Source organism: Opisthocomus hoazin, chromosome 14 (assembly GCF_030867145.1).
Source record: "Opisthocomus hoazin isolate bOpiHoa1 chromosome 14, bOpiHoa1.hap1, whole genome shotgun sequence".
NCBI lineage: Eukaryota > Metazoa > Chordata > Aves > Opisthocomiformes > Opisthocomidae > Opisthocomus > Opisthocomus hoazin.
The window spans coordinates 9,392,128-9,414,536 of NC_134427.1; the positions used below are offsets into that span (position 1 = coordinate 9,392,128).

The window sequence follows — 22,409 nt, forward strand, 5'->3', positions numbered from 1 at the left end:
TGCTCATAAGCACCTCCAAAAGGGCGCTTCACACACCTCACCAGCAATCTCTTTCAGTGCCTGGTTGCTCTTTGGCTCCAATGCCAGATGGTATTAATATACTCATCACTGTAATTATTCAGACAAGCACACAGTGGCAAGAGCGGTCCCAACTTCTCACTTTTCCCACTGATTCAGAGGCATACTTGAAAGAGCCCTTTCATCCCCATGGATCCTGTTCCCTGGAGTTGTCCCAGGCTGTCCTTGTCACAAGGCAATTTGATGTTTCAGCAGTTTCTCAGCCAATTTCATGCTGGGATAAGAAGCAGTGGTGATGGGACAGTATCATTTATTCACTCTCTGACTGTTTCCCAGAGGCTTGGTATACATCCAGGTGCCAGCCCCACATCAGGTCCTCCTATAAAACCTTTCACAGGACCGAGATCTATGTGTGAAATGGAAATACTGCTGGTACCTTGTATCTTGAAACCTAGCCTGCCTTTTGTCTGGCTCCAACTGATGGTGAAAATCCAAGATTTGCTGCAATGAACAGCCTGGCTGGCTGGTTTCTGATGTCATGTGTTGGGAAGGAGGTACTTCTGAACGCTTCCTGCACCCAGCAGCTACTGTGCAAATACCTCCCACCACGTCCATCTTCCCATGTGTGATTTCCACAAGGTTTATTTAGTGATCAGTTTGCAGCAAAACGAAACCGTAAGGGATTATCTTGCAATTATCTTGCAAGGTGGGTCCCTTGAGTTTCCAGGTCTCTGGCTCAAGCTTTTAAAGGCTGCCCAGTTTCACACACACCCAAAGAGCTTCGGGCAATGTTTGTATTCAGGAAGGTAAGATCTATAAGTAGAGATAACTGCTAGATCAATTTGATAGCTGGGAAAAACAGAGGTGTTTTTGGACGCCTCAGGCTCTCCAAGGCCCATATCATGATCCAGAGCGAGATGTTACGCTTGCATCGAGTGTGCTCGGCTTTAGGAATGAGCGGCGGTGATGCTGCAGTGAGAAGATGCAAGGCTTTGATGCCCACATTACAAAGAAAATGCAAACTTGTAGTATTCCTTTGATTAGCTCTCTGATATGTCAAGTCCATGAATAATCAAGCCTCATTTTCTAATTAGTTTTACTCATCACCCTGCTGCTCCATGCCTTTGCTCATTTGCATACACTTTTTCTAGATAAGGGCCTTATTCCATGAGGTGCTAGCAGAGCTTCTGTCGCTCTCCCACCACAGCATTTCTTCGGTCCTTTGTGGGCTGTTTCCGTGCTCTTGGCCCTGCTTCTCCCGTGCAATGACCATCTCGTTGCTCTGTGCTTTTCCACTCTTTCTCAGCTCTGTGTCCTCAGGGAACAGGGTGGTACCTTCATGCTGCCTCTCTAGCCCCCTGTGATATCTTTTGACTCCATAACCCAATTTCACCAAGCCTTGACAGAAAAGTAAAACTATCAAAGTACGGGGTTTGCACAGGTCTTACAGAAGTGTATGGGAGGAGAGGTCCTTCTGGAGCAGTGGAGGGTGAGGCTGGAGCATCCACTCCATCACTTTGGGGACTCACAACGGGAAGAATGGTTTTGAATGTCCTCACCGCAACTCTGTTCAGCCATCAGCTGCTCCAGCTGAGAGAGACAATTCCATATAAGAAACCTGCAGCAGTCGGGCTGGTGACAGTTGTGTTTGTTATTTTAATAAATATGCTATTTTTGTTACACAGGAGGCTTTTCTGTATTTACTTCTTTTATCTTCTCCTTCCTGCACAGGTACTGTAAGAAGAATCGCATTTCAAGGAGATTTAGCAAAGCAAAGTTAATGGCTCGTTTGCATTTCTTTTAATCAAGTTATTCTAATTGTGCTATTGTGCAAATATAGATTCCCCTCTGATTTGAAAAAGACCACATCCACCCAGCAGCTGCGGGTGCCCCAGCAGTCGGGGTTCCCCCAACCCTGGCAGGGGCTGCTACAGCCCAGTCCTGCCTCTCTGCCCAGGGGTTCACAGCTGCCTGCCCCTGCCCGTACCTCTGCAGAGCAGAGGACACTGGGAGCTACTCCGGTTGAACCGACATGAAACCTCGATTCTTTCAACAAGCTGGAGGTGTTAATGCCTAATAAAGCTCAGTTTTAAACACCTATAGCCCACTTAGCTCAAAGCTGATGTGTGTTTTCTTTTTGCGGGCGCCAAGCAGTCACCATTTGCCAGCCAAATGCAGAGGTGAAATTCAGACGCTGTGGAAACAAAGGTTTTCAGAAAATAGACAGGGATGTGATGATCAGCCCCGCACGAAGAGCTAACAACAGTTTCCTAAAGCTGCAAAGATCAATTTGGGGCTTGAGGCACGAGGCTTTGTATCGATCTGTCTCTGGGCAAACAACTGGCGCGTTTGCACACACACTTTCTGAATGTTTCCATGGGTAAATAAGAGGGGGGGGGGGGGTTCAGCCCAAGGTAAGACCATGCTGTTGCATCCGCAGCAGCAGGCAGGGGCTGGGACTGGAGGTGCTGGGGGAGGCTGTGCTGGGGGGGCAGCTTCTGATGGGGCGGGGGACAGAGGGGACCAGCCAGCAGGAGAGGATGCTCGTAGGTGGGACAGAAGAGGAGCAGTGGCTGTACCCATGTGCTCGTCTGGGCACGGCCATGCACGCATACACGGCGCGGGGGGGATCCCCTGTGTCAGCAGAGAAGTGTGGCGTGTGGGGAGTGGGAATGGGGTCCATGTGTTTGGGGTCTCTGGGGATACCACGAGCCGGGAAGAAGGCAGATTTTTTTCTCCACTGGTGCTCCTAGGCGCTCTGCATTTTTGCTTGTCCTATTAAACCAGCTGCGGTGCCAGCCATCGAACCTTGCCCGTGCTGTAAAACCTTAACAGCTCTGTTCTGTCCTACTGTTATCTCATTCGGGGGTGATTTTAATTTCTTTAGTGCCTAAGCAAATGTTTTGTGTCCCTGGATCAAAGTTAGGGAGCATCATTTACATACTGTGGGTGAGAAGGCAGCGGACTGGAGACCATCACTCATCAGTGAAAGGATGATCATTGTTTGTTTAGCCCATTCCAAAATAATGGCTCTGCTGGGAACACCAACCCAGTATGCATGATATCTTTTATAGTATATATTAATTTAGCGTAGACGTTAGGCCATCATTATTCCCTCCTTTTAATTCTCATGTATTAGCATTCAGGATCGGTTTTAACCCAGCACACATCTTTGTTATTTCATAATGTAAAATAAATAAAGCTGGAGGCAAACATGGGTTTTTTTTATATATATAAATGCACGTGAGAGAGTGATGGATATAAAGCACAGAAACGTCTTTACAATTTTAAGGCTTGAATTTCAGAACACAGCATTTTCATTAAATGGTGCAATCCATTCATTTTGGAGAGACAGACATAAACAGAAGCAAATTAACTCAGTAGTTCTCATGCCTAGAATCTTTGTGATAAAATTGCCCATTATTGTGAGTGTAAATGTTTTCAAAATATTGGAGACAACTGGAAAAAAATAGGAAAGAAAGGATAGGTTGCTCAAGGATGAAAACCATCCAGACATCCCCTCCAAACACCACACATGCCTGGTGAAATTACTTAAAGTGAATTGCAGGAGCACTGCCAGAGGAGGAGCAAGGAGGCAGGCCATTTTTTTGGTCTATGACAGATATAGGTCTGGGAGGGTGTTTTCAAATTATTTTCTTTGCTGTCTGCTGTGCATATTGGAAAATTCAGCTCCTGGCTGACCGACCAAGCAGAGAAACGGAGGCATCACAAGCAACAGGAGAGCGAAAGCCAAGGCGCTGCACTGGGGGGGCTGCTCACTCTGCCTGCTCCAGAGGGGAAGGAGAAGCTTGGGCATTTCCAGCCCTGCCTGAAATCATGGATTAGTGAGAGGGAAGGAGCGCTGCCAGACGCAGCACCTCTGTGTAACATCTGCAGCTGAGCCCACCAGTTAAACATCGGAGCACACCAGTTAAACTGGGGATGGCCAAACCCCGGGTCCTGCCCCGGCTGCTTCTCCTTGGCAGGACAGAAGGACACCGCGAACGGGGTGAAACCCTCCTTTAGCCAGAAGCCTCCTTTTGTATTTGCTTTTTCTCAGCCGCTTGCAAGGCGGCAGTTTTCCCAGACATTAATTGCCACAGCACCAGTTGCACCCAAGGGGGAAAAGAAAACACCCGGGCTCGCTGGCTGCAGGGTGCTCCGATCTGCCCGCGGCGGGCCCTGCGTGACAGCATGCGGTGAGCGGCAGCTCGGCCGTCACGCTGGCGGGCGAGCACCGGCGTGCTCCCACCCACCAGACCTCACCGAGGGCACGCCAGGAGCAGGCTGCCCCCGCCAAAACCGAGTGTTGAGGTGCGGGGCGGAGGCGATGTGCGGCAGGGCACAGAGCGGGGCGATGACCGCGGGGAGGTGGACGGCAGCACTGCAGCCGCGCCGCTGCCGCTAACCCCGCCGATACAGCGGCCTCCGCCCCGGGCACCCGCGGCCGCAGGGAGCTCCGACCGGACGGCACCGGTTACAGGGCCGCGCGCGAAGTTCCGCGGCCGGGCACGACGGCGGGAGCACGGAGCGCACGGCACGGCGCGGGGGCACCGGGCCGCGCGCAGGGCGCGCAGCAGGCACGAGAACGGCGGCGGCGGGGGCGTGGCTCGGCGGCGGCGGGGCGGGGCGGTGGCGGGGTGGGGGCGTGGCGGAGGCGGGGACGCGCGGAGGGGAGGCGGCGCGGGGGCTGCCGGGAAGGGCCGGCAGCGGCGGCGGGGCGATGGCGGCGGCGGGCGGCCGGGGCGGGCCCCCGCGGCGGCGGCGGCGGCTGCGGCTGTGAGCGGCGGTGGCGGCGGCGGCGATGCGCGGCGGTCCCGGCGACGATGGAGGACCGGTCCCACAAGGTGCTGCTGGCGCTGGTGATGCTCTTGCTCTTCGCCGTGATCGTGCTGCAGTACGTCTGCCCGGGCACCGAGTGCCAGCTCCTGCGGCTCCGCGCCCTCAGCCCCGCCGCCGCCGCCGACCCGTACCGGGCGGAGGACGAGACGCCGGCGCGTTTCATTCCCCGCTTCAATTTCTCCGCCGGCGACTTGCTGCGGCGGGTAGACTTCAACATCAAGGGGGACGACCTGATCGTCTTCCTGCACATCCAGAAGACGGGCGGCACCACCTTCGGCCGGCACCTGGTCCGCAACATCCAGCTGGAGCAGCCCTGCGAGTGCCGCGCCGGGCAGAAGAAGTGCACCTGCCACCGGCCCGGCAAGCGGGAGACCTGGCTCTTCTCCCGCTTCTCCACCGGCTGGAGCTGCGGGCTGCACGCCGACTGGACCGAGCTCACCAACTGCGTCCCCTCCGTGGTGGACAGCAAGAAGGAGGTGCGGCTCCGGCCCTCCAGGTGAGGCCTTCCCCGGGGAGGGGGGGGGCTGCCGGCTGGCCCCGCGCCCTCCCCGCCGTGGAGGGGGCTGGGGGGAGGGGGGGGTTGCGCTCCGTCGGTACCGAGCACCCCGGCACGGAGCAGGCTGCGCACCGGGCTGCGGCAGAGCTCCAGGAGCCGAACCGGCCCGGGGCTGCCGTGCTGGGTGCGGCGTCAGCGCTGCGGAGCGAACCGAACCCGAGCCCCGCTCCGCTGCGAGCGCGTTGAGCGGCGTCCCGCGGGCTGGCGGGGGAGGGCCCGGCCGCCACCGAGCCCGGTGCCGGGCAGCCCCCGGCTCGGGGGCCCGCGGGTCTCGGGCAGGTCCCCTCCCCGTACCGAGCTCCCCGGGTGCACCGGGGGAACTCCTGCCGCTGCCAGGAGCCTTCGCCGGCCCCTCTGTCTTCGTACCTCCGAAGTTCGGCGTGTGCGGCTGGCGGCCTGGCGAGGGGAAGGTTACTCTTACGGCTGACTGTTGCCTGCCAAGATTCGCGTCGTCCTTCAGCCCTAACCTTCTCTATTTTGGGTTTGAATTTTAGCGACACTGCTCTCTTCATCCCTGCGCCTTCCTTTGAAGTTGCTGGCCTCGCCCGGCCGTAGCTGGGGGGTTGCCTGAATGCCGACCCTGCCTCTCGAAAGCCCGGCTGGCCGCTTCTCCGGAGCAGCGAGGACCTGCTTCCCCTGCTCCTGGAGCTTTTGGTTACAGTGGACCTTCAGTTGTAACAGACCGAGTAGCTTCTCCGCAGCTGTGCAAGCGGCTGTACCGTGTAGCAGGGCTGCTCGGGGTTTAAAGTGTCTGTTCCCATTGCTTTGCTGGGAAATTAGAAACTAGGGTATCACTCCTATGGCGGTGTTAGACTAATGGCAGGTGCCTTTACGATGAGGGTACTGTTATATATCATGCTGTCTGAAGTCAAGTCTAAGCACAGATCCACTCGAAATAGAAAGCAATTTCTTTCTAGAATTCCTTTTATATAGTGTGACACTACACTGCCATCTAGTAGAAAAATGGTTCGCGTCATTATCTGCCTGTACCCGAGAAGCAGCCCTCGATGAGACTTGGCTATTGTGATTCCTGCTCTTTTGTTTTCCCCACTGCTTTAAAATTTAATGTTCTCATTTTTGTGACATCCCACTTGCAAACATCAGGAACCAATTCCGTGCCCCCTGGGTCTATTAGCTTCCTGGTTTCAGGCTGCTGAGCCTTGCAGACCGTGTAGTTTATTTTACCTGTCCTATAAATATGTTGTTTGTCAGCAGAAATGGAAATTGCATAACGTGTGCTCTCTTTTGCTGAACAGCTTCCCATGATCTTTCGTTCTCTTCCCCCAGAGATGGGCCTGGCCTGCAGGGTTGTAGCTGTGGGGCAGCAATTCCCTTCCTTCCCCTGAGACAGGTCCGTCTGTGCTTGGGCTTAGTCGTGCCCTCTGGAAAAACGGGAGACTTCTTGTCCTGAACCCACCACCTTAGGCAGAAAGGAACACCAGGCTTGGAGAGATGAGTTTTTGTCTGTAGCTTTTGGCTTTGTGGCTTTTTTTTTTTTCCTGCTGGATTACCAAATATGCTTTTCTGAGTTGAAACATAAGCGCTACGTGTACCTGCCCAGGAGTTCAGAGCGATGGTTCCTCGTCCAGCAAACAATGTATGTTATCATAGCCAACTTCTGAGAGGTCGCTAGGACTTGTGACTTGGGATTGGAGCCAGGAGTGAGGGAGCAGAATGAAGCTGTGGTGATTTTGTGTTAGGCAGAGGTCTACTCTCTCAAAGGCTTTGACATGGTGTTATATTTTTAATAACCTAATTACACAGCTTACTTAATAGCTAGTTATTCTTCTGAATAATGTCTTGACAAGCAATTACTTGGACTGCAACTTCTGAATGTTTAAAAATACAGCAGAGAAGAAGTTCTTAAATGAACAATAGTCCCTTCCAGTCTTCCTGCCCGCTGTAATACCTTGTCTTTAATTTTATTTTGTGTTCTCTATTCGGCTGACAACTAGTTAATTAGCACCTGTTCCTAGTGCCGGTAACAGACGCTAGTCTAAGCGCTTTCTGGACAGATAATAGCTGCTTCCCGAGCAGCCATAGGTGTGGAAGGAGGGTGTCTGAGCTGAGCGGAGGAGCCTTGCTGGCTCTGCGTGGGGCCAGCCTGGCTGTTCTGCAGGGGGATCTCTGTGGGGAGGCCTGGCTGTCCCGGCTGGTGGGTGCTGGCTCAGTGCTGGGGGGAGAGGAAGGGACAGCACAGCCCTGGGGTGCAGATTCCCAGAGAGGGGGGAGTGGCTTGGAGGAGCGCAAGGCCTGCTTGGGGAGCATCGTCAGGGCAGGGAGCAGGATTTGGTCAGGAGCAGAGGACGATTTCCTCAAGTGAAACTTGGCTTGACAAGGGTGGGAGTTCCTGCATTTATAATTGAGGTGATTACAAAGTGAGACCTGCTGTAAGAGTGATTTGAACTGCTTGGCAGCTGCCTGATATGATCTGTAGTTACTGAATTTGGGCTGTGGAATAGCCAAACGAGCTGTTGTTGTTCCAGCAAACTCTTTAGCTCGCACCTGTGCACAACTGCTTTGTGCAGAGGTTTGCCTTGTGGGGCATGGGGAGTCTGCTTGTCAGATTGCTGCTTAGCTGGGCTGTGCTGCTGGGGCCGTTTCTTTTGTTTAGAAGTTGAGTCTTTGATAGTCCGGAGGATGCCCTGTCCTGGGCTTGGTAATGCTCGGCACTAGGTACAGAGCATCACTGTGATACAGTCTGATGGGATCAGCCTGGAGAGTGTGCCCACAAAGAACCTCATTGCCTGCAGCGTTCATCCTCCAGACCCTGTGCTTAATCCCATCACTAGTCTGCCTCTGTTTTCTTTGAGAATTGCAGGCTTGGAGGGCAGAATCCTGTACTGGGGCAGTAGAAATACTCAGGATGGCTGTAGTGAGATTGTTTGTTTGTTTGTTTCAGATTTAACACAATAGTTCTTTCCCGTCTATGAGCATATAGGTTCCCAGAACTTGCTTTCTTTTGTGGTGGCCTGTGCTCCTTAATAAGTAGTAAGTAGCTAAATCATCTCACTCTCCTCCTTTGGTCCTTCCTTGCCCTAGAGGAAAATGAATCTCTGGGTCTGTGGAGAGGGATGTTTTTGTTTTTTCCCTCTTTGCATCCCATCAGGGTGCATGTCCTGTATGCCCCCATTGCTGCTTGTCCCCTGTTCCACCAGCTCTGCTTACCACTGTGGCGCCCAGAAGTCTTGGGGCAGGGAAGGGGAAGGTGCAGGCACAGCTGATGCTTTGAGTGCTCTGGACTTGCTGCTTGGGAGGTTGGTGGAATGGGCTGATGGTGGTGGCAGAAAGGAGGGGGTTGTCTCAGCCGCTTGGCATCGGTGGTGAGAAAGGAGAAATGTGCCTTTTCCTGGTCATGAGTGACTGACTGGGGTCACTTGATTGATTGTGGAAGCCTCAAAGCTTTTGGCACACTGAACTGAGGCAACATCCAAAGTAACTGTGCATGAGAGCAACACAGAACTGAGATTTTGCTCGGCTCTAGCTAATTATTATGGGAAGTATCTACTGAACTTGTCTATAGCAATAAATCCAGTGGCAATTGCAAGACACAAAAGGCCGTGGGGTCAGGCTGGAAAATGTAATGAGACATGGGAGCAAATACAGATACCTGCATTCTTAAGTGATGGTGTGGCTTTGTACCCTTGTCGGATGAGAGATGTGGCTGTGGGTAAAGGTCGGGCTGTATTTGGTGTCCCTCCCAGCCAGCATTAAAGGAAAGAGACATTCTCTGTTGGGAAGTGAGCTTGCAGAATGGCCTCTGGAGCCAGAAAGTCTGAGGCTGGAAGACATTTTATGCTGCTGGTGCAAGCCTGTTGGACGAGGACCAGGGATGGTGCCTGCTGGCTTTTGGGAGGCCTGATGCTGGCACCGCGCTGTCGTGATGTGGGGCAGAAGCCCCTGGTGATGCCTGGGTGTTCCTGTCTTGTCCCTACGTGTTAGTTAAACTCTTCCAAGTGAAGTCTCTTGAAAACCTAAAGAAAAGATGCGTTAAAACATTTTCCAGCAAACTGGGAGTGTTTACTGTGTGTGGCTCCATTGGCTGAGCCGATTAATAGTCGTGCTCTTGGAAATGTGGTGGGATTTGCATCTGCGACTCATCCGCTCCGTGGTTGCTGGACTCCTCGCGAGCCGGGCGGCTGGCAGAGCCCCGGGAAGGGGATGGCTTTGCTGTGGCAAGTGTTGCCATCAGCCTGGCCTGAGCTTGGATCCCGCCGGAGCAGGCTGGGCTCTGCGCCTGGGTTTTCCCAGTGAGGGGGGGAGAAAAAAATCACATAACACTGCCAGGAAGAGAAAAATCACTTGGGGGGTTTGCTTCTTGCAGAGAGGCCTGCTCGGCAGCCACCATTGAAACAGCAAGGGTGGTACAGAGCTGTGCAAAGGGATGGGCTCCGTTGTTTCACCTGCAGTGGTGGAATTTGGGGACTAGTTAAGGCCCAGAAATCGGCCCTAAACCCCTTGTGGGCAGGGGGGATGCTGTGGAGTCCCACGGTGCCCTGAGGCTTGGGGTGGGTGATGCAGGCTTCGGCAGGAGGTGGGCGGTTTAAAGCCTCTAGATGCCCATAGAGCCCACACCGTTTCCAAGGGTGGGGTGCCCCAGTGCAGTGCTGCTGCTTTTGAGGTGAAGCCTGGCCGGGGGGCTGCTCTGGGGAGAAGGGGACCAGCACGGCTGGGCTGGAGGCTGTGAGCGAGCAGATGGGGTCACCGGCTGTGGCTTGGGTCCTGGCCAGAGCACTGGGACAGTGCCTGCGCGCCCTTGAGATACGCATCGGTGAAACGCCCCGGGAAAAACTCTGAAACAATTATAAAGCTGAAAAAAAGATAACGAAGCATTTGCAGAGATGCCGTTGGGCCCGAGTGACTCTGTGCCGCTTCGTTTGTCAGCGGGATTTCCTAATGTCCCCACTCGTTTCGGTGTGGTGGCCGCGCTGGCTGCGGGATGAGAGCTGCGGTGAACACGAGCTTGCCACCGGCGAATGTCTGTCTGCAGCAGCTGAATTTCCCCGCCTGGCACCCGGTGAGGCCGAACCTGGGCTGGTTTGGGGCGTTAGAAGCAGTGGGCCAGCCTGCAGAGCAAAGAAAGGGCTTTGAGGGGAAGGGCAGGGGATTATTTTTGTAAGTACAAGTAGTTCCTTCATCTAATCCCATTATAGTCTGACCTTGAAGGTTTTGGTTGTAAACCTAAGTTCATGGGTTTTTTCATTTTGGACTATAGGATTTACAAAGCTCTCTAAATAGGTACCATTGGTTTTGCAGATAAAGTGTTGAACTTTTAAAAGGACTTTTTAAAGGGATTAAAAAAAATAATTTTCCATATTGGGTCTCTTCAGTTCTCTAAATCTTTAATAAAGTGCAAATTGATTTGTAGTTATTTAGAAGTGTATGTTTCCTACTGCCTTTTATTTTTAAATTCAGAGAGTTTTTTTGTAGGTGGAGAGACAATGTTAGCTGTTGCAAAAATAAATTCCAGTGATTGCAGTAGAGCAAGAATTCCTTGCAGTATTTATTGCATTTGTTAACAGAGTTGGTACTCCCTACAGAAGAGAGTGGGAATATGAACCCCATGGCATGGTGCCATTGTACAAAGACATGATTACTTTTTCTTGCAAAAGTACGTTTCTGCTAATTTTTTCTGGGAATTAATCAATATTAAAATGAAACTGTAAGTACATGTGTTGACTGTATTAAAATAGACACAGATTGTGCCTTGTGATTCCTCTTCATAACTTTATAACCTTTAATAAAGGTTACTAAAGGTGCTTGGAAGTCAAGCATCACGAATAGTTGGGTTTTTTTTTATTAAAAGATGGATTTTTAAGTTTAACAAGTTGAGCATCGGTTCTGAGGCGTTTTAACTGAGATTAATTTGTCCCTCATTTATCTAATATGAATTGTCAGGAATCGTGTTCACTACTGATGTAAATGTCGGCAAAAAGGACATATTAGTAGATTTGATTGCTTTTTAAATTTAACTAGCAGAGATGCACTGGCATGCCTAAGAGAATTGGTCTGTTTCTTGTGAACAGTTCAGTGCCTAATGAATCACTTCAATGTACTTTTCTGAAGGAAAGCAGAGCAATTTAAATGTGCAATGCATTGATTTACCTCAAATGGATTAGGCCTCTGTGTGCAATCCTTTGCATTAATTTACTTTCTCCACAACTGTGATAATAAAGGCAGCATTTCTGTACGGCCCAAATTAGCTCACGTAACTTGCTAGAAAGCAAAATAATTAATATGCGGCTGAAAATGGGATGTGGGAATGGATCTTTCTGAGAGGCTGTGGGTCCTGAAGAGCGGCCGGGAGCCGTGCCGAGGGCAGGACGGCGGGGCTGGAGCCCACTGCGGCTGGGTCCCGGCGCGGGGGCTGGCTGCGTGCCCTGTGCCCTGCCAGCACCGGCTGCGTGCGAGGAGGGGAGGATTGTGTCCGACGTACTGAGGATTTTTTGACTTCATTATGGAAAAAAGTATATGTAATTTGGTGCAACTTTAAAATATATTTTTGTGTGTGTGTGGCCAGGTATGTATGTTGTTTTTTTTGTTTAAATGACTGAGGGAACAGTACAAAAATCTCCAACTCCAGCAGATTCGAGCATATTTTATTGCTGCAGTAACTTTTCAGTCCCCTCTTCCCCTCCCCATCACGTCCAATCTGCCGTGCGGTTGCGGCGTTGGGCTGGCTCTGTCCTTGCTGAGCAGCCAGGACTCAAAACTCTGAGTAATTCCTGATTTAACCACTTAGCTGCAGACATGGCGCCTGGGCTTTGTTTCCCTCGGCGGGGATTACTGTGGCCGAGCAGCCCTTTTTTGGAATTACCCTTGTAGGCTTCTTACATACTTGCGAGGATTAATTTTCCCCTCCCTTCTCGATCGGCTAATTCCCGTTGCGGGGTAGCGGCAGCCCAGCTGTAAACCTGCGGGGAAGCAAAGCGATGGAGCATCCCCAGCCTCTGCCTTCCTCCCTCGGGAGCCGGGTTCCCCGCTCTCCGCTTGGGGCTGGGATGCTCGCCCGAGCAGTGCCTGTTGGAGTTTGCGGCGTCTTGGGTGGACGCGAAGCCGACCAGGACGGGAGATGCAGGACAGCATTTTTGTATGGGAGGATGAAGGCAGTGTGGTGACTGGGATGGGGAGGCAGGGCTGCTCCTGCCTTCCTCCTCCTCCTCCTTGGCAGCTGGCACCGGAGAGCGAGCGTGGATTATTGTTTGTGATTGATTTGCTGATGCTGGCAATTGTACAGTGTGTTCTGGGACTAATAGGGTAGCACCGAGTTATTCAGGCATTATTGAAATGAATCACATTTGTGATGAGTAATAAGTAGCAGACTTTGGTATTTATGAATAATTAACACAGTAAAGTTTTTCTTAAACAGACATGAAGAAATTATTTAATTTCTACTGTGAACACTCTGTAAAATTAATGAAAGATAATTGCATTTGCTAATGTGAGACTAAGAAGCCAAAGCAATCTATTTTTTTGTCTTTAAGTTCAGATTGCTGGTGTAAACAGTGAATCTGTAATTCCTTCAGTATGCTTTCATTGGGTGGGTCCTATATTTAGCATCTAGTGGGATGTTTTTTGTTGAAATAAAAAGTCTGTTGGTAAATACTTAACTCACTGTTGCTGTTTCCTTCCACTCGTGTGTCTCTGGGTGGGTAGCGTATATATGTGTATAACAAGATAATGTTTTTGAATGAGGACCGGCTTTTTTTCCTCTTCCCTGACTAGCCTTCTTCCTCAGCTGCTCATGCTTTTAAAGATGGAATCCATTTAAGATATTGCTTATATACAGCTTTGAGTAAAATCTCCATTTATTTAGTCTGGGAAAAAATCATTAGTCTTTAGAGGCCTATAAGTCATAAGATCCATTAGGGGTGAGACTTGAATCATGTTACGTCTTGGTTCTCAACTGCTTATCCAGCTCTGAAGGAGCCAAACTTTTGATGTGATATAACTAAATATATGCAGCTATGAGGGAGATAATCTTGCGGCGTTAAACGATTTTGCACATCTCCATAAAAGCATGAAGAAGACTATGCCTTTCATGAGACCGTTGTAGCAAATGCTCCTAATTTCCCGTAATCAAAAGGACTGTGAAGTTTTCATGCTCTTAGAGGTCCCAGTAGCTGGAAGATCAGTTCTTCCTTTACTCCATTTTGTGTTGGGTAAATTAAAACACTGCAAGGCTCCCAGCAGTGGGAATCTGCTCATTCAGACTGCTGTTTGAACTGTGGGCTCCTTCAGCAAACACCCAGATCAAGTGAGTAAATCATTCTCTGTGACTGATTATTTTCTCCAAGCTTCCTTGAGTAAAGCAACTGTTTTAACCCCCTGTTAAAAAAACCCCAGTGTTTCCGTGGTCAAAGCCAGAGAAGCTGCTTTTGAGAGCTGCTTTTTCAGGGTAACTGAGGGGAGAGCATTTCCTTTTGCCTGTGGGAAAACTATTCCCTGGAGTAATCCCAAGCCGTTCTGAGGTTGGATTTCTTTTTTCTTGCCACTTCGGGGAAAGTTGTAGGGAATGTGCTTGCATCTTGCTTGAGCAAAACCTACTAAATTTCTCCCCTTTTTTTGGCAGCAACTAACTCATCTTGGTAGGGAAGATGCTGTGGGAGTCATCCTCCCATGGTACTCGTTGCCTGTGGAGGACTTCAGTGGGGCAGGGTGTGGGTAGAGGCATCTGTCCATGCAATGCTTCAAGAAGAGCGGCAGGCTTTGTTCCTCCTGGAACTCATGTCACCAACTGTAGACAGGGAGGAAGATGGCTGCGTGGCTTCTGCCTTTCACAGAGCTGTTTGTTTTTTTTCTGTGGGGGTGTTGGATCTAATCAGTACAGTGGTAGCATGGAGAAGTAAGACAAAAGTGATCAAAGAAATGTCAGACGCAACAGGATGCATCTGCCTGGTGATAGCCAAGTGACTTGCAAAAACGTAAATGGCATAAATTAGTCTTTAACTCCTTCAGTTCTCATGTGCTGCAAGTCAGTCACTGGTAAGATAAATAACTTTTGTGTTGGCATGGTCTCCCCATCACATTTTCTCTTTTCCAGACTGTGCATCTTTAGCTGAAGTTTCAATAGGTTTGGGGGTGTTTTTGGTGATTTCCAATAGCTCTAGGCCAATAAAATTTGGAGTAGAGTTTTGGCTTTCAAGTAAAGCTGACTTAAAGGTCAGTTGTTTAGCCTTCTGGTGGCGGGTTGCTGCTGGGGTCTGTCTTCTTGGCTCTGGTCTGCGTGGGAGAAAAGTGGTGGGTAAACATGCGAGCGGGATTTGAGAAGCCAGGACTTTCCACCTGGGATGAGTCCTGTCTCCATCACCATGCCTGTCCTCTTCCTCTCGGCCTCTGTCTGTGTAACTGAGCTCTCTGCATCGGGATGTCTTTTTTTGTGTTTTCGTAGCATAAAGGATGTTGGATTTCCTGGCCTGACTGCATATAGTAGCTCTGCTGCCTAGACCTGACTAATCTTGGGTAGAGGCACTGGAAATATTTTGCAGTGTTTAGTTTGAATTCGGGGAAGCTGCAGTTTTTAGATATGAACCCAGTGTAGTGTACTGACAGGTAACTCCAGCCTGCCGTGTACGCTGCCCGTCCTGGTGCCCTGTGGGACTGTGGTGTGGGTTCTCTTACCGGGAAGAAGACCACGTAGCTGCTGGTGCATGGTCACACCGCTCCGTGCTTTCACAGCAGAGCTCCTGCACGATCTAGTTTTCACCCACTTTTGTGGATGAAGCAGTCTCTGACTTCACTCTGTGGAAGGAAGACTTGGGAAGGTGAGAAGCCTGGTGCAGTTGTCGTAAGGTATGGTCTAAGTGTGCCCTAAAGGTATGTCTGTGAGCCCAGTGCTCTGGCTCGTAGAAAAGCATGGTGAGAAAAGCTAGGACCTGCCCTCCTAAATGGGAGACGTTGGGTATCTAACACCAGGAGTCCTGACCAAAGTCAGTAGGAACGAAACATTGCTGCTCTGAGCTTTTGCTTTGTCTGCTTGCAGTGGGTGACTGTTGGGGCTGTGTCTGCTCCGAGTGGAGAGGGTTAGAACGGCAGTAGGCAGTGGTAGCAGAGGCCTAAGAGAAGCTGTAGTTGATTCCTTGTCTCTTGAACACTGTCAGTTTGCAAAACTAGCCATTTAAACCAGTCCTGCTTCTGGAACAGGCCAGATATATTCAAGAAGATGGGCTCACCAAGGGTCTAACTGATGCATTTGCAAAGTAGAGTTATAAATGCCTTTTTTCATTCTGTTTCCAGAGGAGAGGCAGAGAAAACAAATGAGAAGAGTAGCTGCACCTGCAGCTGCTTCTCCTGAGAAGCTACTGGCTCACTTTGCACGCTGCTAGTTGCGTTATGAATCTCAGCAGCGTTCTGGGTTGGAATATGAGCACTCCCAGAATTTTTATGGATAGAGGCAATGTCCTCACTGAAGTCAGATTTATGGGGTAGTGCTGAGGTTCAGCTGGTGATATCTGCTGGAGTTTGGAGTTCACAGCTTGCTAGCTGTGATGCACAACAGCTGAAGAAGACCGCGATAGCTAGGGGTGAATTTTGGCTGGAGAATAGTTCTACAGGTGGTTGTATCCCCCAGTGTTTTGCACCATGTTTAACATGCTACCACTTGCAAGAAGAAATGACAGTTTTGTTGGAAATACAGTCAGCAGAAAACATTGCACGGGAAATGTGTGAGCACTGCCCTGTGTTTGGATTACTGAGCTGTTTTGTTCCTTGCAAGGACAAAAGTGTGTGAGCAACTGTCCTTCGGTGTGAGCATGGCTAAGTGCATTGGACCTGAGTTTTGGTACAGCACAGCATTTGAAAAAATCTGCTCTGAATCTTTGTTTTATTTATCGTGGGGACATTTAACTGAAAGCAGTGCTGACGTGCATTCTGGAGAAGGGATTGGGAGGAGGTTGTGCATCACTAGGTTAATAGTTAACGAGCTATGTCTTGTCAAGCCTGAATGCTGTTGTGTGAACCTAAGTGCTTTAAGTATATGCTTAAGCAATGTATTTCAGTGCTTAAATGAATTGCTAAGCACTTTGCAGAAGAAGGGTCAGTCTGATGGCGTGAGCACCTCTTGCTGCTCTGTGACGGTGAAGTTTCCTGCTCTGCAGAGTTGGGATTTCACGTGCTTTTGCTCGTTTGGGATGTCAGCTTTCCGTGTTGTAATTCTCCTTTTCCTGTGACTTGAAACTGGTCAGCGATGCAGCTGCGTGTGCATCAAGACGAGTAGAGGGTGCAGGGTCTAGAGACTAGCTGAGACAAGTGGAAACTGAGATTCCCTGTTACAGGGCCCGAAGCCCTGGAGAGCAGCTTGGGTAAGTTGATGCGTCCATGTGACGGTGTCTGTCCTGGCTAGTATATTGGGTGTGGGTTGGGGACCTGGAGAACCAGAAGCAGCAGCTGTTGCAGACTCTGCCTACAGCCAGGCCTCTGCGGGAGAAGGCTGTGGGTAGAGATGCCTTTCCTGGGCAGGTCTGGTTTGAGGGTGTAGGGGAAAAGACAAATTTTAGACCTCTTTTCCACCAGTATCTGGGAGAGCATACCCAAAAGGCCAGCTCCATCTGACCTGAATCCAGACCTCCCATCAGCCAATCCCTTTAATAAAATTGGTCAGTGTATCAGGCAGCACAGACGAAAAAGACACAGAAAGGATTTGAGAATAGCTGAGCTCATGGCGAGATAAAAATTTCTCAGAGCCTGGATTATGGAAGGATCCAGTTATTTGTAAAATATATAAGCAGATTCTCTGCCTTAGCCGCGGTGGCTCAGGAGTCGTGCTGAGGGATTTGATCGTGTGCTCAGCCCATCCTGCTGCTCTCCCAGGTACAGCTGAGGTCTGGAAATTGAGGTTTAAGGCTGATGACAACTTGTGTATTAAATGTTAAAAATTAACTGTACTTGGGAAAGTGCAAATACAGGCTTTTTTTAAGGAATCTAAGGTGCTCTTGTTTCTTGTCTGAAGGGGTTTTTTTTGCTTTTCCCATCATGTTATGTTATTTTCCTGGAATTAGCAGGGCAGTTTTGCTTCTGCTTTTTCCTCATGTATCACCTGAAGTCCTGAAGGTGAATTGCTTCCTGCAATAAACCTGTGTGTTCACAGAAGTGTTACGAGTATGAAGTACAGTATCATACTTCATTTTTTCCCCTTACACTAAAAATATTTCATGTCTTATATTCTGTCAAGGTAGGTAAAATACTGGTTTTCTTACTCCTGTGATTAAAAGATCTTTTTAAGGAGATTTGTATGTCTCGCAGTACATGCTGGAATCCCAGTACTTGTACCTGTTGCTTATAATGAGGGGTGGGTTTGTTAAACCTGAGATCTGACATCTTGCGATGATGGATACTCAAGCTGAAATCTGATTCATGGAAATGAAAACAGTCTGTGAAGCAAGTTGCTGTTTTTTGGCAACAGGCATTACCAGGCTGCTTTCCTGTGCGTATTCAGCTGACCTAGAACCCATGTCCTTATTGAGGACAACTTTGGGGTGAAAACCTCATCTCCTCCCTCCAAATACGTGGCAGGTAGAAGTCGTTGGACATGTGGGCATTTGCAGGAGGCTTGCCCGTCTGGAGCTGCATCTTTAACAATGGAGCTAATTGTTTCAGTTACGGCAGATGACTGACTTGATTTTCTATGGAGAGAGAAAGTGGGCATCAGGGTTGTGATATAAAGGCAGCAGTTGCAGTTCTGGGCTGCCAGCAGTCATTGCCTTTTTACATTTGTGGGAGTTTGTGTTGGGCTCTGTTACAGGACTTGGGAGACACCCTTTCTTTGGGAAGTGGGGTATGGTAGGATTTATAGGTGCTGAATAGTGTCTTACGTCCCAAGGGCATGACCTGTGCGAGTGGAAGTGGTCTTAAATTCTGCAGTGTGCTAGCTGGTGGGAGTCAGTTTGAGATGTTTGGAGAAGGGGGGGGCAGAACACAGGCTTCTCAGCTCATGTGGTCAACATCCTTTCATTTTACAAGCTGTTTTTTTTGTCTTTGCTTGAGCAGCTGAGATGAAACATCCCTTTCTGTTAAGAACAAAAGCAAAAGCCTTCACTTTAATGCAGGTACCAGAGCTGGGATGTGCTGCAGTCACTTATTGCATCGCTTGGCTTTGATCCTTGGTTGTGGTGTAGGAGTGCACAGAACAGCTCAGGAGGGTGGGGTGGTGAAATGGTTTTAAGTCCCTGGTCTAGACTGCCGCCTGTGTCCCTGGCCCGGGGTAGGTTAAGATCGTGCCAGGCTGCAAGTGTCGTCATGCCCTTCGGGGTCACCTACAGCAGCCACATCTGCTGGTGCGCACAGCCCAGCCAGCTCTTCCCTTACCACCTGCTTTCCCTCCTTGTGTGCCCCCCGGGCTGGGAGATTGGAGGGGAAATTGCTGTCCCCTTCCCTGTTGGAAGACTGGGATTCTCTGACTGGTTTTTATTTTCTGTATGGTTTTTGTGTTAAACAAGAGCAGCCTGTTTGCAAGCACTGCTCCTTGGGCTGGGAGCAAGGTGAGTATCTGCCTAGCAGAGATTTTGTGGTAAAATTTGTTGTTGCTTTGCTGTACTTGAACGCTAGCCTGAGGGATTTTTTCCCCTCTCTGTAAACAAGCATCTTTCCCCCCCACCCACTAATGGAAAATTTCAGCTTGGCTTCCACTTAAACACAGGTCAGGCTTTTCCAGGAAAATGGAATGAAACAGTAACGCTTCCCTCTTTTGCTTCTTTTGCGCTTAGCTAATTGTATTATTTTATTGTGGGTTTTGATTGCATAAAGCCCTTTTTCTGTCCCTGCCAAACTGGCATTGTTTTCTAGACAAAAAAATGAGAACCAGGAATCTCTAAGGTGATGCTTTTCCCTCTGGGGCTTTGTTACACCCAGACATTCAGAGTTTGGAAATCATGGATTTAGGAAGAGGATGAAGCTGAACAAGGGCGAACAGACACTTCTTACAGCGCGGTGTTTTACTGCGAGCTGAGGGTTTTTGATTCAAATGGAGTGCAAGGATGAGCATTCAGGAGCACAAGGGTGACTTTGAGTTTCCCATTAGGCGTCAGGGAGAAGCAGCTTCCATCTGCAGCTGCCAGGCAGCCTCTTGGCTCCCTTGCTACAACTCGCTCCTCCTTGCAGCTCCCAGCACTGTCCAAGAGGTCTGCTCTTGATTGTTTCACCTTTCACGTAGACTTGGTGTTCTCTAGATTGATGTCTTTAAGCGTGGGTTTAAAAATCAAATAGCAAATGACTGCACTATAATGGATGTTATTGCACTAGAGGTTGTATTATAGAAGTCACCGTGGCTAAGTGGAGTATCTCTGGAATCTAGTTTTTGTCAAGACATTTATGATCCCCTCTAATTTTTGTGGAGAGTCGTTTAGATGTTTTCCAGATTAGAGCGTAATGGAACTGCTAGCTATAAATGTTAGGAGGAATCCATTACACATGGTGATTTAATGGTTAGTCACAATTACTTTGGAACTACGGTGTCAAATTTAACACCAACCTTCAAAACCATGTATTGTGAAATCTGGTCACCCTCACTGTGAGATGCTCCTCCACCTCCCAGAGAAGAAAAAGACATTTTGTACAGGAAGATACAAAAGCGATTTGGAGGGGACCGGTAGATGCTAGAGAAATGACTCACTGTAAGAAGCAAACCAGCAGGCAGTAGAGTTTTACCCTTTTTCTTTCTGCTTAATCAAAATGCAGAAGGTTGGTGGTGGAGGTGGGGTGGTGTGCTTGTCTGCCTTCCTGTTGGAGGTGCAGGTGGAGACAGCAGCTGGTGGAGCTGGAGCAGGATGGTCCCGGGTGCTGCAAGCCCAGATCCCCTTCCTGCAGCTGCACAAGCTGCAGGACTCTGGCTCCGGCCAGGGACTGCTGCCTGCTCCCGGCCAGCAAAGAGCTGCTGTCCTCAAGGTCCAGACTGGTGGTGGTGTTAATGGTAGTGGAGATGTTCCTGCAGGTTCGTTGAAGAAGGCACCATAGGCTGTAGAGCTGTAACTGATAACTAGAGAAACTTTTCATAGAATGCTTTGGGTTGGAAGGGACCTTTAGAGGTCATCTACTCCAGCCCCTCTGCAGTGAGCAGGGACGTCTTCAACTAGACCAGGTTTGCTCAGAGCCCCGTCCAACCTGACCTCAAATGTTTCCAGAGATGGGGCATCTACCACCTCTCTGGGCCGCCTGTGCCAGTGTTTCATCACCCTCATTGTAAAAAATTTCTTCCTTATATCCAGTCTCAATCTGCCCTCCCTTAGTTTAAAACCATTACTCCTTGAATAACTTTTGCATAACGGAAGTATCAACAGACATTTTCACTTACCGTAACTATAAATAGACGCCTGCTTTGACCACAGCCTGCAAGCAGGAGCTGTTGCCTCTGTCTAGCTTTCCAAATACCACATTTTCCCTGTGATAACTATCTGCTTGGTGCAGTTGGCTGCCCATTTCCACATCCGACCCAGTGAGAGTCGTGTGCAGTGTCTTGAGCTGCACCTTCTTCGACCTCCTGGGGTGGAAATTATTTCTCTGAATTGAGCGACCTGCATCTTGCCAGTTTTTGTTTGCCGAGGGGAGGTTTTGTGACCTGCAGGGCTGTGTCTTTCCTTGCTCTCAGCTTGTGAGTTGAAAGTGAGTTCATCTGTAGACTGTTGTAGCACTCTGTGTCACGGGTTTCAAGCCCAGGGTGGAGGCTGTCAAAATGAAACAAGTAAACCTGAGATTTAGAGGATGAGCAAGTAAATCCGATTAAATTTGTGTGTCTTAGAGTCTCAGACCAAAATTCAGATTAAAGGATGAGCTCATGCAGTTGAGCATCCCAGAGCTCCTCAGTCATCTTTGTTTGGGCATATCTGTTTCTGCAGTGATTGGTGCTAGAGATGCCCGCAGGATACCTGAAAGTGCTTCAATGACAATATTTTAATGGCAGTGACTGAACAGCATATTTTAAAAGAACGTTATTTGGGGTTGTTAAGACTTGGCCTTGGTTTGGAGTTCCTTCTTCATACCTGGAGGAGATACTGAAATTCTAGGTTTGTGCAAACTCGAATGAGTCAGGTACCCTGATCAGTAGCAGAGCTGACTCGCAAAGCTTTGTAAAACCTGTAGGAATTTTTAGCTAATTCAGATCAGACCCCCCCCTTTCTTCTTACCAGCTGCCCAGGAATTTGAACAGCCTAAACACTGTGTCACACACAAATTGTCGAACCCTTTCATTCCCTTTCGTTCGGAAAGTTACTTTGGGGTCCCTTTGCATTCGTGAGCTCAAGACAAGCTTTTCGAAGAGGTAATGTTAGGGGCCCTCAGGTTTGCACTGAAATTGGAGTTTGCCAGGAGCTGTGGCATGGCCAGGAGTCTGAACTACCTGAGGAAGGAGTTTGTACCTGCTGTTGTGCCTTCGGCAGCTGGTCCTCACCTTGCTCCTGGAGCCATCCGAAGGGCTTTGAAAATGTCAAAGCAGGCGCTGTGGCCTGGGGTGGGCCCGCGCTGCCCGTCCTCTGCGTCCTGGGGTGCTGTCGGGTTTGGTCTTGGCTTGATCTGTGGTGCTGCCCGGTCTGGCTGCTGCGTAGCCAAAACCTGCCCGCTCCCCATCACGTATGCTGTGGGCTTTGCAGCGGTGATGCCTCCGTGGCCCGGCTCGTCCCTGCTGGAGACGGCGGTGCTTATCCCGTTGGTTGAGCGAGGAGCCCCGTTCCCCGGAGGGGTGGCCTCCCTGGGAAGGAGATCATTCATGCCCCACACTGGCTCCATCTGAACTCGGTTGAAGAATAGGATCCGGTTAGCTTTAATGACAAGAACTGGGTTTCTGCAGCATCAGCTCTTTTCCACGCAGTTAATGCTGGGACTGGAAAACTCTTTAGAGTTGTGTGATGGGTTGAGAGGTTAAATGCCAGCGTGGTACCTACAAAGTGCTCCAGCCTTACAAAGAAATGTCACTGCATCCTCCTTAAACACTCGTAATTAGTGATTCTTGATTTGCCCTGGCTCTTCGGAGCAGTCTGCTGGGAGGACAAGCTTGTGAACAGCGCTCGGC

At 49.7% G+C, this 22,409-nt stretch overlaps 1 protein-coding gene across 1 annotated transcript in view; it reads left to right on the plus strand.

Moving 5' to 3' along the window:
- Positions 1 to 4,788: 4,788 nt before the first annotated feature.
- Positions 4,789 to 22,409, plus strand: part of HS6ST2 (heparan sulfate 6-O-sulfotransferase 2) — a 130,996-nt gene continuing 113,375 nt past the window's right edge. The window contains exon 1 of the mRNA XM_075435771.1: positions 4,789 to 5,356. Coding sequence (XP_075291886.1) covers positions 4,845 to 5,356 — 512 coding nt within the window. The 5' untranslated portion in view covers positions 4,789 to 4,844. The remainder of the gene's footprint in view (positions 5,357 to 22,409) is intronic.